The sequence below is a fragment of the Erpetoichthys calabaricus genome, chromosome 11 (assembly GCF_900747795.2).
Source record: "Erpetoichthys calabaricus chromosome 11, fErpCal1.3, whole genome shotgun sequence".
Taxonomy (NCBI): Eukaryota; Metazoa; Chordata; class Cladistia; order Polypteriformes; family Polypteridae; genus Erpetoichthys; species Erpetoichthys calabaricus.
Genome location: NC_041404.2, coordinates 95,207,966 through 95,225,375, shown reverse-complemented (window position 1 = coordinate 95,225,375; position 17,410 = coordinate 95,207,966). Strand labels below are relative to the sequence as shown.

Below are 17,410 nucleotides of genomic sequence, written 5' to 3'. Positions count from 1 at the left end.
AAACATAAACGACTAAGCGAAGAAGAAAGCAGCACAGAGGAAAGAGACTCAAAAGCGTTGGAGAGACAAAAAAGAAAAAGAATAATCTAGGTGCAAATTCAGAAAATAAGGAAGGTAACTTATCAGCCCAGAACAAGTGGAATTGAAAAAAAGCAATTCCAATCCGGACGTTGGCGCTATACAAATGCAGAGCAGGTTAGAGATTATGAAAGCAATGGAATTCGAAAGGCTCAAAAAAACAAAAACAAAAAAAAAAAAAAAAAACATTGGCACGACACACATGTGGACAAACAAACGGAAATTATTAATTGAAAAAGGGAAAATAATCACCACGGACCAGGTGTCATTGAAACAAAAGCAGGATAAAGCGAGGGCAGAAATAAAAGACAGAGTGGAAAACAAAGTAAAATGTCATAAAGAGGTTAAAAAATAAGGTGACCAAACACATGCAGAGCAGGTTAGAGATAATGAAAACTGGAATTCAAAAGCCTCAAAAAAAACCGTAGGCACACATGCAGAGCAAGATACAGAATATGAAAGCAGAAAAAAATGACAACTTCAAAACAAAGAAAGTGAACATCACATTAGCGCAAAGAAAGAGAAAATATTACTTGGAGAAACAACGAAAAGGCAATATGGACATTGGTGATATGTCAGAAGTATGTAAATATTGTAAGGCTTTGAAGTTTAAGTCAAGAGAATTTTAAAAACGGACTTTACCTCACATGCATTTACTGGTTACTTTGCAAAAAAAAATATTAACTGCTGATGATGTGGATCGTTTTGTCTGTGCTGAAATTCCAAACAGAGAAACCTATCCTGAATTATGCTACGAAGTCATTAAACATATGTCTCACTGACCTCATTAAAAAGATTCAGCACATTGGGACTCGAAAGATTCCAAATATTGTTTTTACAGAAGTTTAGAAATAATAGTGAAACTAATGAAATAGCAACAATTCAAAGGAAAAAAAAATCTTAAAAGTGTGTATCCGGAAAAACAAAAACAGGGGTTGGCAAAAGACAGCAAAAAAAAAAAAAAAAAAAGTCCCATATGTTAATCACTTGCATAAGTAAACTAACAAAATTACATAAAACATATAGCATTGAGATATTTAAATATTAGAAGGTAAACATGAAACATAAGAAAACATTAATTAACGAAAATAATATATACTCACAGGAAACAGCATAAAGAGCTTTGATGCGCACAGTATCATTTAGATCCTTGTCCACTAATTCCAAAAGATTTGGTAGTGCTTTGAGAGTTAGAAGATGACTCTGAACAGCAGGCATGTTCTGACAGGCACAGCCAATTAAATGAGCTGATCTCCAACGGATACCAGAAGAAGGATCATTCAATAAATGCGAGACAATAAACTCTAGGCCACCTAGCTTTACCAAGTCTATTAAAAAAGACAATTACAAAGAGGTTATGTTTGGGTAGCACTGCAGAAATATAATTAACTTTAGTTTTACAGATAGTAGAAACAGCAAAGCTTAGTGTATAGAATGTTTATTTTATAAGTTATAACACATACATATGATTAAGATTTTTAAAATTGCAATTACTACTAATTCAGTCAACTCCAACACTAATATTTTAGAAAAATTCAACAACTCACATGTCTAAAATTCTCTTCTGAATTAGGAAGGCTGCACATCAACTATGATTTCAGCAGTGAATGACATTCATTTGGATTTAGTGAATGATAACTAAGAGTCAGTTCAAGAAATTTCCAAATGAGAGCTTTATTTGAAAAAATTATGAAGCTTCCCCACATATAAATACATACATTGAATGTATATTTATACTAATTTTGAGAGTAGTGTTTACTTGTATTGTTTCTTGGATAAGTATCCTAAACTTGTAGTTAGAGTACTCTACACTTGACAATAGTACTACTGCTACTTCTCATCTTCCTGGTTTTGTGTTGGTCCTTATTCAAAAATATATTCCTATAACTTTGATTTTGGCAAGTTCAAAGATTTTAAGTTAGATGAGACATTTTTTTATACAGCATTCAATGGAAACTGCCTGATAGACAGAGAACCCTCATTTAATTTAAAATTAAATAATTATTTGTGGCATCTACTCATGCATATTACAATCAATGCTCCTATTAGGAGGTTACATTTTACACTGCAGAGTTAAAAAAAACAAAACAAACCTGACCAAATACACAAAAACCAAAAGCAAAATCTGAGAGCAACTAAACTTTCTGTAATTAAACAAACACAATGTTTCACACTGAAACTTCAGAAATCTTAAATTTAAATGGTTATCCTCTGTACAAAAGCCTAGAAGTTAAAATGAATATTATATCCTTAGATTAGTTTTTTGAACAAACTTCACTAACTCTGCCTACAACTGTGTAAAAATACTCTTCAAAGATGACCATGTAATGTTTTAAAATCATCCACCTTATGTGCCAGAGCTTATTTCTTCTAATCACCGACCTGCTTTTATGTCAATGCTTTCATCTTCGTCAGGTGTGCATGGTGTATTCTTCTTATACAAGTAGCTGGCAGCAATAGTATTTTGATGAGTTTGATTTGGTATTGTTTCCACTTCGCCAGGCATGGTCATTAGTGATTTATCCTTCTGATTCTACATTAAAAACTCCTCATGGATAAATGATCTCAGACGGCCTGTTCACAACTTCCCCCCACCCTGGAACATTCACATTTTTACTATGTTGTCCTGACAAAGTACCAGTGTCTTATTGCTAGAAAATCTTTGCTAGTAGCAAAACTTTCTGCCATGCTACTTGGAATAGGTGACAAAGTAGACTTGAGTCTTCACTATTTTAAGTGACCACAGTATTTTAGCAGTTAGCATGGCAATCATGGACGCAGGAACTATGATCAATGATCCCATGTTAGCTGTAATTAGTTTTAACAGTTTTACAGTTAGTGGCTGGAAAATAGATAAGTGTTTAGGAAGTAAAAGGTACAAGGTGATTTTTTTTTCTTATCTATGTACATGGATAAAACTACTTTTCTACGCAGTGTATATTTATCCAGGGCTTTTACGTATGTTTTTAACCCTGTTTCATCAATCTCTCTATTACTGATGCTCTGACTGATCAGTAATCAAACTGAATCGGCCAATTTTCATTACCAATAACTCAAATAGGTAATCAATAAATCTCAAAACCAATTTTCTTTAGTATCTACTTTGGTAAGGTTTAAAGTAAGTCACATGTACTGTTCCTTTACGCAAAGTATCACGGTATTAGATTAAGTACATGTGCAGATTTGTAGTAGAAAACTACAAATTAAAAAGAAGAGTTGAATCTGAATACAGTTTAAGCATGCAAGTATTATAGAAATAGTACTACCATTTGATAATATATGTATATGAATAATTCACTTAAGTGACTCACCACATGCATTATCCAGATTTTCACAGAGATCTGCCAAAAGTTCAAGAGCTCCTTCTTTTTTTCTTAACTGTTCATCATCTCTTTCCTCTTCTTCACTACTCCTTTCTTCAGAAGTGTTCAGAATCTCTAGACACTCTTTCATTTGCTGAACCTCATCCAGTTGTCCTCTACAAAGATCAGAAAGTGCTTCCTGCAACCAAGCCTTCCTCTGTAAAGTTAAACAAGTTTTTGTATTTGTAACATTTTTTCAATATGAACAATGTGTAGATGCATATACAGTATTTATGGAGCATATTTAGTTATTATAAAAAACCTGTTTGGGATGGGTCAACACAGACTACAGGCACTGTACTACTTTCAGGTGTGATCTACTTTTAATGTGAAGGCAAAGTCACATACTGTATAGTCTAAGCATTTATGTTCCATTTCAAAATAAGTTCTACCACAGATAATGAAGAGTATGTTTACTATTGTGTAAAGAAAGGACAAAGCACCAAACATTTGCTGGCTAAAGTGAAATAGATTCTAGCTTAGAAAAGAGTCTGTTGAAACTTGCATTGTGCACAATTTGTACACACCAAGTAAATACTTTTACAAATAAGGCTTACCTATTGTATGAAACCAAGAGTTTTCTCAACAGCACTTACCTCCAACTTTAGGGATCACACCATTTGTGTATGCAACAAACCATGCACATTTTGGCAAACTCTCTGGATTTTGATCAACTCCAAATTCTAGTGCCTGATTGCTACCACTTCTGCCAATTGCTGATTTAATTATTGAGCCCCATTATCAATAGATCAGATGGGTCACATGATTAGTCGGTCAGGCTCTAATCTAAATACTGTCTGAATTCACTGTATGATCACGAAAGCCAGTGGAACATGGAGGGAAAGGTCCCTGGGCTAGAATCATTGTTTTAGCCACAGAAAAAAGGGTATGTAGTGTCAAGGCTTAGGAGTATTCAAGAATTGAATAGCCACTGAGAACTGCTAACAGTCCATGAGCAGTGACAGCAAGAGCATGCAAGAGAAGAATGGAGGGCCATAAAAACACAGATACAGCATGTGTGATTATAAGCAATACATTCACCTTAATAAAAGAACAAGTGTCTGTGTATCTATATATCTGTCAAGAGCTATGTCTCTGTTACAGGCCATTTGGTATGGAATTTGTAAAAGCAGTGCTAATGTTTGTCAAACATCATTTGTTGAAATGAAATTATTACAAGCATTACATAATACATTCTAATTGATGGTGCACTGGACATCTATGTTGATCACTCAGATTCAGCCTGTTTTAGAACGGTTATAATTTAATAATATATGACATGTCAAATGTTAAACACAAAGAAGAGTAATAGAAAAGTTCTTCACCAGTTTGCAGACTCCAGGCAATTTACTCAAACTAACAATAAACTTTGCCCGTTGTTCAGTAAAAGATACTGCTAACTCAGTACCTGCACGAAGTTTGTATGGCTTAATTGCCATAAAATCTTTCAAAAGCACAAGCTATTTACCAACAATAACAACATTCTGTTCAGGTGTTATGGACTCTAGTAAATATACCATTATCCATGTATCAGAGTAGGGTTTATTTTTACCAAAAAAAATTGTTGTCAACAAAATAAAAGACTTTTAAGTAGGGAAAAAAATATCTTCACTTTTCATTCTGTGTCCATAACAAAGACTTTGCTGATCGATAAATTTCAACTTCCGGCTATTGAACTACACTTTGATACACAAAACGTGCACAGAAAACCAGCAATTGTCATGACTGACATTAGACCACATGTGCACTAAATCTGGCTTCAGTATTACCTGCTGAATCAGTTGCTGCATATGTCTTACTGCTACATTTAACATGTTATCACTTACGAAGAGACATAAGAGATAATCTGTATCTAATACATCTTGCCTAGCACTCTTGAGATCTTGAAAGTTGACCGGCATTCTTGTTACACGATGTACATTCAGCACTTACATTGTGATTTACTGGTTGAGCAAACTCATCATCTTGGCATGCTGCACTCTTACTAGAACAAGAATATATAATGCTACCAATATCAATTTCTAAATAATTATTAGTACACAATAATACAGTGTACCAAATAACCAAAAAAATAAATTGCTTACTTTTTCACATGCTTTAATAAACTATGATAGCCCACATTTGGTTTTCCTGTTGCACAAATGCTGTTTAACCCTTTAAACTCAGTCCCACTGTTTTGGATCCGCCGACAAGAATCCAAAAAAAAAAAAATCCTTCATAAAACCTTAAAATTTAATGCAAAGAGGGATTTCAGACTCCTGGGAGATAATGTGTTGAGTGCGAGGGGTTCAAAAATCACACATTTTTGATTTTAGAATTTCAGACTTTTTAATGTCACAATGTATTCTTTCTGATGTTTACAGTAGTTTATAAAATAGTAGAGAACACTGAGGAGACAATTATCAGTCAGTCACTCAACTGACTTGTTATTTATGCTGTTTTAACTTTAAATATTGCTTTAATTTTGCATGTAGAGATTTCCAATCATATTTTGGCCAAAAAACACAGACTTGCCAAGGAAATACTGTATCACTTGGGTAATTTAAAAAAATCTAGAGAATGTAAAATTGACTGACTAAAATAAATGTTTTTTTAAACTATTCCCTACTGTTTTTCTTATTAGAATATAATTTTCTGCAGCTTTAAGACAGTAGTCATAATAAGGCTGTAAGTATGAATACTGTTAAAGAAATTTTAGATTGTAGCATACCTACAAAACACAAAAAGTGGGTTGGCTTTCTGGACTGGCTGTCACTATATTATATGGCCTGGAGGTTGTCTAAGAAAGATCCCTTCAGGCGTGATTATGGATGACCAAGTTCTGGTAGGACCCCACCTGGTAAGGACTCCAGCGGCCTAGTGCAGGCATCATGTTGCTATGACATCTAAACAGGAAATTGATGTTTCCAAGGGAAACTTTTCTTTTTAAGGGGAATACAGGCCCGAGGAAAAGAGAGAAGCAAAAGGCAAGGAGCTCGGCTATCCATGCTTAAGAATATATCATGATCAGACTTCATTCAGGCACGTCCGCTATTTGTGGGTTCCACCCCGAAGTTGGAAACAGTGAGACGAATCCCAGAGAAGAGGCAGGGGGTTGCGGTACATGGACCTGAGGTTTTCCGGGTGCTCCCGTTGATGAGTTGGACTCGTATTTTTGAATTCCTCGGGATAGCAAGAAGGAAGCCGTATTTGCCTGAGGACTGTTTTTTTTCCCCTCCATCATGCAGTAAGAACTGTACTACAGGATTCTTCGCCATTTCATGGACGACGTTTATTCTTTCTCTTTTAGATATCCTTTTTCCTTTATGTGTGATTCAAACCGGGATTAAGATTTGGGCGCTGGGGGTAGGGAGGCTGGGGAGGGCATCCTGGGGAAAAGGATCACTAATGAACACTCGGTCATCTGGTATGCAAAAGTATCATCGTTGGATTACAATACACTTGCTTATTTAACCAATCCAACTACCATCTGGTTTCTTTCAAGTATTGACAGGCGTGTAAAGGGGAGGAGGACCGTATATTTTATTCCTACTATATCCTTCGAACATTGTCCACTTCCCTCTTGGGTGGTGAAGTGTAGTGATTGCGCCCCGTATCGGGCAATTGTTACAGGGTGGTGCCCTCTCTGAGGAGGTATAAGAAGCATATTTCATATATTGGTTCCCATTAGCCCATCGCTTAAATAAAGTTAAATCCTTTATGATGTCTGTAGGGCAGTCAGGGCAGGCGATCACTCTGTCGAGTAACTCCTTGTGTGAAGAAGTGGTAGCTGGTAGCCACCACCTTACAATGATGGCACATTCAGCCGTCCGAGGGAGAGAGAGCCTGTTTCAATCGATGCACCCGAGTGATTTGCCCGGACCTGATAAGGTGGATAACGAAGGTGCTTCTCCCCTGCTGGCCGAGATGATGGAGCGGATTGATGCGCTTCATGAGCGGATCTTGTCCATGGCTGACAGTATCCTTTCTCGTGAAGAGGCTTTGCGCAATTATATCGATAGCTTGGTGGTAAAATTGCGAGAATATACGGAGGAGCTGATTAATGGGTGGGAGCATGATATTGTGTAGTGCCTAGAGAGGTGCAATTAGCTATGGAAAGAGCATCTTTGGCATGAAGTGCGGAATAATCTGCGTTCATTTGAATTAGTGGCCGCGAATTCCACTCTCCGGGAGGCAGTCCGCACTGTGCATTTGTGCGCTCCACCGGCAACCCCGTCCCTTCACATTGAGTTTCCTAAGTTGGGAGAGTTCTATACCTCAGAGGACATAATTAATTTCGTAGAACAGGTAGATACCTTTCTGTCTACTGTTCTAATGGGATAAGAAGAGCCCCTGGGGCTGATTAACGCCTCTTTGAAGGGATCTGCAAAAAGTTGGTGGCAGGTGAGCAAACAGACCATCCACAGCTGGGATGCTTTTAAAGCGGCTTTCCTGGAGGCATTTCTCCCAGAAGATTATGAAACCGAATTAGAAGAAAAACTCCGGTCCAAGGTTCAAGCGCAGACACAGTCTGTCCGATATTTTGCCTATGATTATAGGGCTCTATGTTTGAGATGGCGACCCGAGATAAAGGAGGGGGAAGTGGTGCGTTGAATATTGAATGCCTGTAACTCCCACCTGGCTGGAGGGCTGAGAGGGATAGTGACCACCGTGGATGGTCTGCTAAAGGCAGTGGAATGGGACTGGATGTCTAATAAGGGCTACTGGGAGAGACTTCATGCCAGTAAAAAGGAGACCCAATCCACAAAATCGATCAAGCAGTCTAAGGATGGCCAGACTAAAGCAGGTGTCTCAGTGGTTTCCACTGTATCTGCCCTCTTAGTGATTCTAGTCCATAATCGAGGCTGGTGTGTGGACACAGTAGTAGATACAGGTAGCCACGTCACGTTAATGTAGAAAAGCTGGTGGAACAAAATAGTCAGACCAAACGAAAGACTCCTTGCAACCTCAACCATTAAGTTCATCATGGTCGATGGTATTGAGCACCAAGCCCTGGGTAAAGTCTCGCTGGGGTATTTAATCCATAATGTTGCTTGGAGGATGGACACTTATATCCTGGAGGACATGCACCCATCATTGCCTTTGCTCTTTGGTCTAGACTATCACTGCTGTAAAGATGACCATTTATTTCCATCTCAAAAAATACATGGTACCTGGGGGTGGGGAGCATTCCTTTGTAGCGAAGGCCCGGGAAGAACTGCATGGGGCATATCTGGGATTTCATGCTGCTGAGTTGGAAGCCGGCGAGTCCACAGATCCGGATATTATTTCAGACCAGCTGGATGAGGTTAAATCTTTGCTTCGTAGATGGCCGAGTGTATGGACTGAGAAAATGGGGGCAACACGGGTGGTTACCCATGACATCCAAACACTGGATGAGGTTCTGGTGCATCATCGCACCTATAGAGTTTCGCCCTTAAAGAAAGGGATTATTAAAGAACATATCGGCAAGATGATGGAACAAGGAATCATCAAGCCTTCATCATCAGCCTGGGCGGCTCCTGTAGTATTGATAAAAAAAGCAGATGGAACATACAGATTCTGTGTTGACTACAGGGGACTAAATGCCAAGACCCACTTAGATGCATACCCTATGCCTCAGGTACAAGAAATGTTGGAATCACTGCACGGGGCGGCCATATTTAGTATGTTGGAATTATAGTTAATTCGTTCCAAAACTCTGGACGCAACCCAATTTGGTTGCGACCTGAACATAATTTCCCCATAAGATTGACATGTAAATACAATTAATCCATTCCAGACCGTACGAACTATATGTAAATATATATTTTTTTTAGCACAAAAATAGTTAATTATACCATAGAATGCACAGTGTAATAGTAAACTAAATGTGAAAACACTGAATAACTCTGAGAAAACCTTGAACAATAGAGAAAATTAACATTGTTAAGAGTTCGCGCTTGACCCTTACGAACCACTCGCTGTAAACACTTTATGAGTTTTAAGCACAGGGAAAAAACATTAAATGCCACTTCTCTTGCGAAACTTTTCAAACCATCCTCTACTGGCTTTAAATTCCTCACCTTTGCCACTCGAAGAAGGATTTTTTTTTCAGCAAATCGCCATGAATCTTCCTGGCTTTCTCGCATATGATCGGCTCACTTACGCTATCCCCTGCAAGTTGCTTCTCGTTCAACCACACTAGCAACAGTTTTTCCACCTCTGCTTGGTTAACATTATAACATTATAACTCCTTTTGCAACATTAGCTGCTTTGATAAGCCCTGTATACGCAAACAAAAGAAAAAGGGAAACAGAGAATGGCAAATCATTGGTGTGTACTAACACGCATAGGGAAATTGGCCGCCAGTGTTTTTGTTCGCCACCAGAGCGTGTGGCCGTGAACAGATGCAAAATTTTGGCAAAATTTTTTTGATCGTAACCCGATTTCTACGTGTTCGGAAATGTTCATGACCAGAGGTTCTACTGTATGCAGTGGGTATTGGCAAGTGCAAATGGGAGAAGGCAGCAAACATAAGACCGCAGTCTCCACTCCAGAAGGTTTGTTCCACTTTTGGGTCATGCCTTTTGGCCTGAAGAATGCAGGGGCAAGTTTCCAACATTTGATGGAGCAGGTCTTGAGAGGGTTTATTGGGAAGGTATGTTTCGTCTATACTGACGATATTATTGTCTTCTCCCCTGATCTTCACCAACACCTCTGGGATTTGGACCTCATCTTTCAGCGAATGGGGCAAGCTCATCTGATGTTAAATGTGAAGAAGTGTCGCCTCGCTCAACTGCAGATTGATTTTTTAGGGCAGTGGTTCTCAATCTGTGGGGCAGGCCCCCTTAGGGGGGCGTGAACTAACAAAAAAGGGGGTGTGAAGATGTGAAAAAAAGAAAACAAGAATCGAAAAATACATCTATTGAAACCAAAACAAATTAACTTAAACTACATTCTGATACAAGAAAAATAAATATAGTTAGATAAATGTCGATAAAAGTTAAGCAGGTATAATAAAATATGCATCTATGATATATCATTAATTAAAAAAGAACAAATTGGTATTAGTGGGCTCCTTTCAAAAAAACCTTAGGGGGGCGCGATTAAAACTGTTATGAAAACTCGGGTCGCAAATACTTAAAAGTTGAGAAACGCTGTTTTAGGGCATGTCATATCTGAAAAGGGCATTGAGGTTGACCCTAAGAAAACCTCAGATATTCAAAACTAGCCCCCACCCTCTGACCTTAAAAGTTTACAAAGGTTTCTTGGGCTTGTGAGCTGGTATCACAAGTTTATCCAACGGATGGCTGATATAGCTGCCCCACTCAACCAATTGATGCCAGTAATGTAGGGCTCGGTGTAGTACTCACACAAAATAAGGATGGCATGGAGAAACTGATTGCCTATGCATCTAGGAGCCTGCGAGGCCCTGAAATCAACTATTCCGCCTCTGAAAAAGAGTGCTTAGCAGTAGTTTGGGCTATTGAGAAATGGTGTCATTTCTTAGAAGGGGTGGAGTTTGAGGTATATACCGATCACAATGCCCTGACCTATATTTTTAATCAACCATTTAATCAATGTCATCACTCCTTACCCGGTGGGTGTTGCGCCTTCAGTCCTTCACATTTAAGGTATTCTACCGGAAGGGATGCAGCAACATGTTGTCACAGATGTGTTGTCAAGAATACCAGAGATGACGGGTATGGTGTGTGTGGCTACAGCACAAAGCCAGTAGTGTGCCCTGCCTCTAAGTTTGCAGGATATAGCACAAGCTCAAGACACCTGTCCTGCATGCTTGGAGCTTAAAGAGAGTGTTGCTATGGCTGAACCCGGCTGCATTCATTTCGAGGAGCTACAAGGGGTGCTATATAAATTCGTACCATCTAAGAGCTGGGGCACCAAGCTCCAACTGGTGCTCCCAGAAAGGTATATACCTGAATTTCTACACTATTATCATGATAGCCCTTTTGGGGGACATCTGGAGAAGGTGAAAAACCCTACTGAGGACACTAGAAGTGGCATGGTGGCCGTCGGTCCACAGAGATGTGTGGGAATACGTTAAAAAAGATTTATCAGAAGTACAAAGCCCCACCTGGTAAACCAGCAGGGAAGCTTCAATCCATGATACCTTCAGAGCCAGGAAAAATGTTGGGGATAGACTTGATGGGACCACTGCCGTCTTCTACCGCCAGAAAAACTGTATTGATGGTAGTGGTCGACTATTTTTCTAAATGGGTAGAGCTTTATGGATCTGCACCATTTTAAAGAATGATATTTTCACTCGATGGGGGGGGTTCCCAAGTTCACTGTATCAGACTGGGGTCCTCGGTTCATTAGTGAAGTAATGAAAAAGTTATATTCAGCTTTTGAAACTAAGATTGACAACAGCATACCATCTCCAAAGCAATCTAACAGAGAGGGTGAACCAGACCCTAAAAACAATGGTCACATCCTACATTGGAGATCGTCATCAAGACTGGAACAAATGGCTTCCAGAACTATGGTTTGCCATCAACACAGCGGAGCACGAGGCTTTGGGTGAAATCCCTGCTGTGGTTGCCCTTTAGTCCGATTAGGGGCCCACTTGATCGATTGATAGAATCCGTCCCTTTGCCAGATACACCCCAATATCATACACTTGTAACCCTAGAGCAATTACAAAAGAAAGTACAAGCTAGATTGGTAAGGTCAACTTCAAGACAAGCCAGGTATTACAATGCCCGTCATTGGAAAGTGTACTACGAGATGGGTGACTTGGTCTGGGTTCAAACTCGTCACCTGTCTGATGCGGCTCGTAAAATATACCTCTAAACTTGGTTTAAGCAGATTTTAAAATGACAATGGGGTATTTTTCGTACGTGGATTACTCGTTTAGCCGGATGTAATTGTTGACGATTTGGCATGAGCCTGGATCTGTCGGTTTTTCGAAACTCTTGCTGGATGTGTTGTCATAGCAGCACATCCAAATCCTCAAACCTGCTCGGCGCTGCATTCAGTAAGTACAATGCACACTACTTAGTGTTTAATTTGTCGGCTACTTTTTGCCAGCCGTCTTTTCTGGTTTGGGCTGTTTTTTCAGTGTTACCCCTTGTGCTTATTAAATCTTGAAATTCTTCATATCCTTCAAGTAAAAGGTCCTGCTCCGCTTGTGTGAAAAAATGCGCCTGTTCTTTCATCATTTTGTTGACTTGCTGATCATGTTTTCTAGACTCAATATATATGGGCTTTTCAATCAGCGCGGGCACGTGCAATCATCTTGGATGTTTGGATCACTAATCTACTATACAGCTGCGTTTGAAAAACCGATTTATCCCGGATGAGTTTCACCGGCATTAACTTTATATCAGGAATTGGGGTAAAGTGACTATTACTGGAGGACTTCTGTAATTTAGTCCTGTCCTAATTGCCCATATCAGTAACTTTTCACAGATGGCAGGTTAACATTTCAATAAAAATTTCAGACACTTTTACCTTCTGTAAAAAGTCCATAAAAAATAATCCGTCATCTGAGTGATCCAAATGGAACTAAATCTACAGAAAATCGCTGGTAATATTTCCTTTAATCAGTAGTACCTGCAATTGAAAAAAAGTATTTTTCTTGTACTCCTTTTGGTATGTGTTGAATAACAAGGAGGTGAGTAGGCATGTGTGGTTATTTTTTTGGGTGGGCATAGGGTTATACTCCCTCAGAGGCTGAAGGCACGCCAATATACATGATTCATATAGAAAAGTGGGTGGGTGCGGAGCTTTTCCACACAGAGGTGTGAACAGACATATTGGTATTATAAAAAGGAGCTGATAATGTGGACTGAAATATCGGTATGTACAGTATGCCTTAACTACAGGAAACAGGGGAAATGCCAATGCAGGGGCACAAGAGCATCACTACCCCGTTTTAAGCACTGATTTTATATCATATCTTGATTTAAAAACTAATCCCATCTGAATAGTTTAAAAATTACATAGGCCCTCCTGTAATTGTTACTTTATGCCACCTCCTGGGGTAAAACTAATCCCATTGGAAGGTCTGAATTATAAAGGGAAGATTAAATAATGGCACCCACAAGCCCATGACAGCAACTCCTGCTGTACACTTAAACAGCTAATTGTAATATTCCACAGTTGCACTTTCCAGTCAAGAGCAATGGCAACAGGAGGATGACATCATATGGACAGGACCTTAACAAAAAGTAAACAATGAAAAAACAAATAAATTCCCAAGTAAAATTTTGAATATAAAATAGTGTTTAAAAATTATACGGACTATTCTTGCAATAAATTTCCAAACAATATGTGCAGAAAATTTGCCCCAAAAATTTAGAAATTGTGGGAATTACTACCTCTATGCAGGATATACGCAACCCTGCACCAAATTTCAAGCCCTGCCACTATTATAATTAAAGTAGAGTGTTTTGCCATTAAAATACTAAATCGTATAACCCGATACTACATTGCAGTGTCTTCCCTCAAAGAAGGCCAAACTGATGTATCTCAGCAGCTTCAATCCTCAACTAAACACACACCAATGGAACATACTGTTTCAATTGTGTACAATTTGACAGACAGACTATCTCCTAAAAAAATTAAAAAGAAAGAAAACTGACTTGGGAGTCACAGTGGGGATATGCAGGCATATTGCTGTTGGTATAAAGGAGCCGGAGTAGAGTTTCTTGACACACTTTTGCCAAATAACTAGTTGGCTGAAAGTACTCAGTGTTAGTGAGTAAGACAGAGGAAAGTGTCATTCTTCATAATGGCACTATGTTTTGCTTCAATTCTCTCCTTTACTTCTACCTCCAGGGGGGTCCAGAGTGTGTCCCATAACTGTGCCTGCTATTTTAATTAGCTTGTTAATTTGGTGGGCCTCTCTTGAAGTGATGTTACCAGCCCAGCACACTACAGTGTAGAAGGATCACAGAGTTGAAGATGTGAAGGATGTCACTTCCCACATTAAAGGAACACAATCTCCTAAAGAAGAAGAGTCTGCTCTGCCCTTTCTTATATACAGTTAGGTCCATAAATATTTGGACAGAGACAACTTTTTTCTAATTTTGGTTCTGTACGTTACCACAATGAATTTTAAATGAAACAACTCAGATGCAGTTGAAGTGCAGACTTTCAGCTTTAATTCAGTGGGGTGAACAAAACGATTGCATAAAAATGTGAGGCAACTAAAGCATTTTTTTAATACAATCCCTTCATTTCAGGGGCTCAAAAGTAATTGGACAAATTAAATAACTGGAAATAAAATGTTCATTTCTAATACTTGGTTGAAAACCCTTTGCTGGCAATGACAGCCTGAAGTCTTGAACTCATGGACATCACCAGATGCTGGGTTTCCTCCTTTCTAATGCTCTGCCAGGCCTTTACTGCAGCGGCTTTCAGTTGCTGTTTGTTTGTGGGCCTTTCTGTCTAAAGTTTAGTCTTCAACAAGTGAAATGCATGCTCAATTGTGTTAAGATCAGGTGACTGACTTAGCTTCTTTGCTTTAATAAACTCCTGGGTTGCTTTGGCTGTATGTTTTGGGTCATTGTCCATCTGTATCATGAAACGCCACCCAAACAATTTGACTGCATTTAGCTGGATTAGAGCAGACAGTATGTCTCTGAACACCTCAGAATACATTCGGCTGCTTCTGTCCTGTGTCACATCATCAATAAACACTAGTGTCCCAGTGCCACTGGCAGCCATGCACACCCAAGCCATCACACTGCCTCCACTGTGTTTTACAGATGATGTGGTATGCTTTGGATAATGAGCTGTTCCACGCCTTCTCCATATTTTTTCCTTGCCATCATTCTGGTAGAGGTTGATCTTGGTTTCATCTGTCCAAAGAATGTTTTTCCAGAACTGTGCTGGCTTTTTTAGATGTTCTTTAGCAAAGTCCAATCTAGCCTTTCTATTCTTGAGGCTTATGAGTGGCTTGCACCTTACAGTGCACCCTCTGCATTTACTTTCATGCAGTCTTCTCTTTATGGTGGACTTGGATATCGATACGCCTACCTCCTGGAAAGTGTTGTTCACTTGGTTGGCTGTTGTGAAGGGGTTTCTCCTCACCATGGAAATGATTCTGCGATCATCCACCACTGTTGTCTTCCGTGGATGTCCAGGTCTTTTTGTGTTGCCGAGTTCACTAGTGCTTGCTTTCTTTCTCAGGATGTACCAAACTGTAGATTTTGCCACTCGTAATATTGTAGTAATTTCTCGGATGGGTTTTTTCTGTTTTTGCAGCTTAAGGATGGCTTCTTTCACCTGCATGGAGACCTCCTTTGACCGCATGTTGTCTGTTCACAGCAAAATCTTCCACATGCGAGCACCGCACCTCAAATCAACTCCAGGCCTTTTATCTGCTTAATTGATAATGACATAATGGCGGACTTGCCCACACCTGCCCATGAAATAGCCTTTGAGTCAATTGTCCAATTACTTTTGAGCCCCTGAAATGAAGGGATTGTGTTAAAAATATGCTTTAGTTGTCTCACATTTTTATGCAATCGTTTTGTTCACCCCACTGAATTAAAGCTGAAAGTCTGCTCTTCAACTGTATCTGAGTTGTTTCACTTAAAATTCATTGTGGTAATGTACAAAACCAAAATTAGAAAAAAGTTGTCTCTGTCCAAATATTTATGGACCTAACTGTAGTTACTCAGTGTTCCATGACCAGTCCAACCTGTCAATGATGTGGACCACCTCTACATCCACTTGCGGAATAGTGACTGGGCAAAGAGGTTCTTTGGTGCGGTGAAAGTCTATAACCAGTTGTTAAGGTGCAGACAATATCTTTGCACCAAGAAATAAATTTCTCCACCTTACTCCTATACTCTCTCTCTCATCCCACTTATCAATAGCTCCCATAAGTGCAAAATCACCTGAGAATTTCTGCAAGTGACATGACCTGGTGATATATTTATATCTGAGGCATACAGAGTGGAGAGAAAAGGAGACAGGACTGTTCTTTGTGGTGTTCCAGTGTTGCTGACATCCACATCAGAAACACAGCCCTTAAGACTCATAAACAGAGATTTGCCTCACGGTCCATTATCCAGGCTCAACCACCTGCACATCTCTGAGTTTACCCCTTAACAGGGATGGTATTGAAAGTGCTGGAGAAATTAAAAAAAAAAAAAAAACAACAACATAATCCTCACAGTGGTGCCAGCTTTATCTAGGTGAGAATAAGCCTTTTGCAGCAGATAGACAATTGCATCATCCACTCAACATGAAGGAAGGCTTTTAAGTTTGAGGGCATGCTGGGCAGAGAGAGAGGGACAACAGCAGGTAGAGCAGAGCAGTAGATAGAAAAGCAAGGAGAGCTGAGAAGGAGAAGAGCCCAAAGAAATTGACAAGGACCTCTGAACACCAATCTGAAGCAACTCTGCACTCATGCTTTAAGGTGATGGAAGATGAGCCTTAATTTTCTGCAGAAGTATTTTTAACAAGACTCTTTTTCAAATACATTTTTTAACCTTTAAAGTCTCCTTTCGAATATATTACCTACTTTTACTACCATTGGTTTTACTGTGTTTTAACTAATGTTGCCTTATAATAATATTAATTTTATACTGTTTGATTGGGTCACGGTATATTGTTGAGAGCACCTGGTATAGGTGATTGCCATATTGCCACAGGGGTTAGCTGCTGAGAAGAGACATCTTCAATACATAGCAATCTGATTGGCAAAGGTGTAGCTTAACTGTTTGGTCTGCTTATGTTAAGCCAATAAGTCACTTTGCTTAAAGCAACTGTCCATGTTCAGAAATGACTCTACATGTGGATGCTATAAAGAAGCTATCCATCCATCCATCCATCCATTTTCTAACCCGCTGAATCCGAACACAGGGTCACGGGGGTCTGCTGGAGCCAATCCCAGCCAACACAGGGCACAAGGCAGGAACCAATCCCGGGCAGGGTGCCAACCCACCGCAGATAAAGAAGCTATATTAAGGCAAATTTCCATGATAATACACACAGGTAGTTTTCAAATATAGTTAATTAACTGTTCATAT

At 39.3% G+C, this 17,410-nt stretch overlaps 1 protein-coding gene across 1 annotated transcript in view; it reads right to left on the bottom strand.

Moving 5' to 3' along the window:
- The window catches only part of hspbp1 (HSPA (heat shock 70kDa) binding protein, cytoplasmic cochaperone 1), an 85,850-nt gene that overhangs the window by 48,907 nt on the left and 19,533 nt on the right, over positions 1 to 17,410 (bottom strand). The window contains exons 3-4 of the mRNA XM_051933713.1: positions 3,390 to 3,597; positions 1,182 to 1,406 (exon numbers count right to left, since the gene is read on the bottom strand). Of these exons, the coding sequence (XP_051789673.1) occupies positions 1,182 to 1,406; positions 3,390 to 3,597 (433 nt within the window). The remainder of the gene's footprint in view (positions 1 to 1,181; positions 1,407 to 3,389; positions 3,598 to 17,410) is intronic.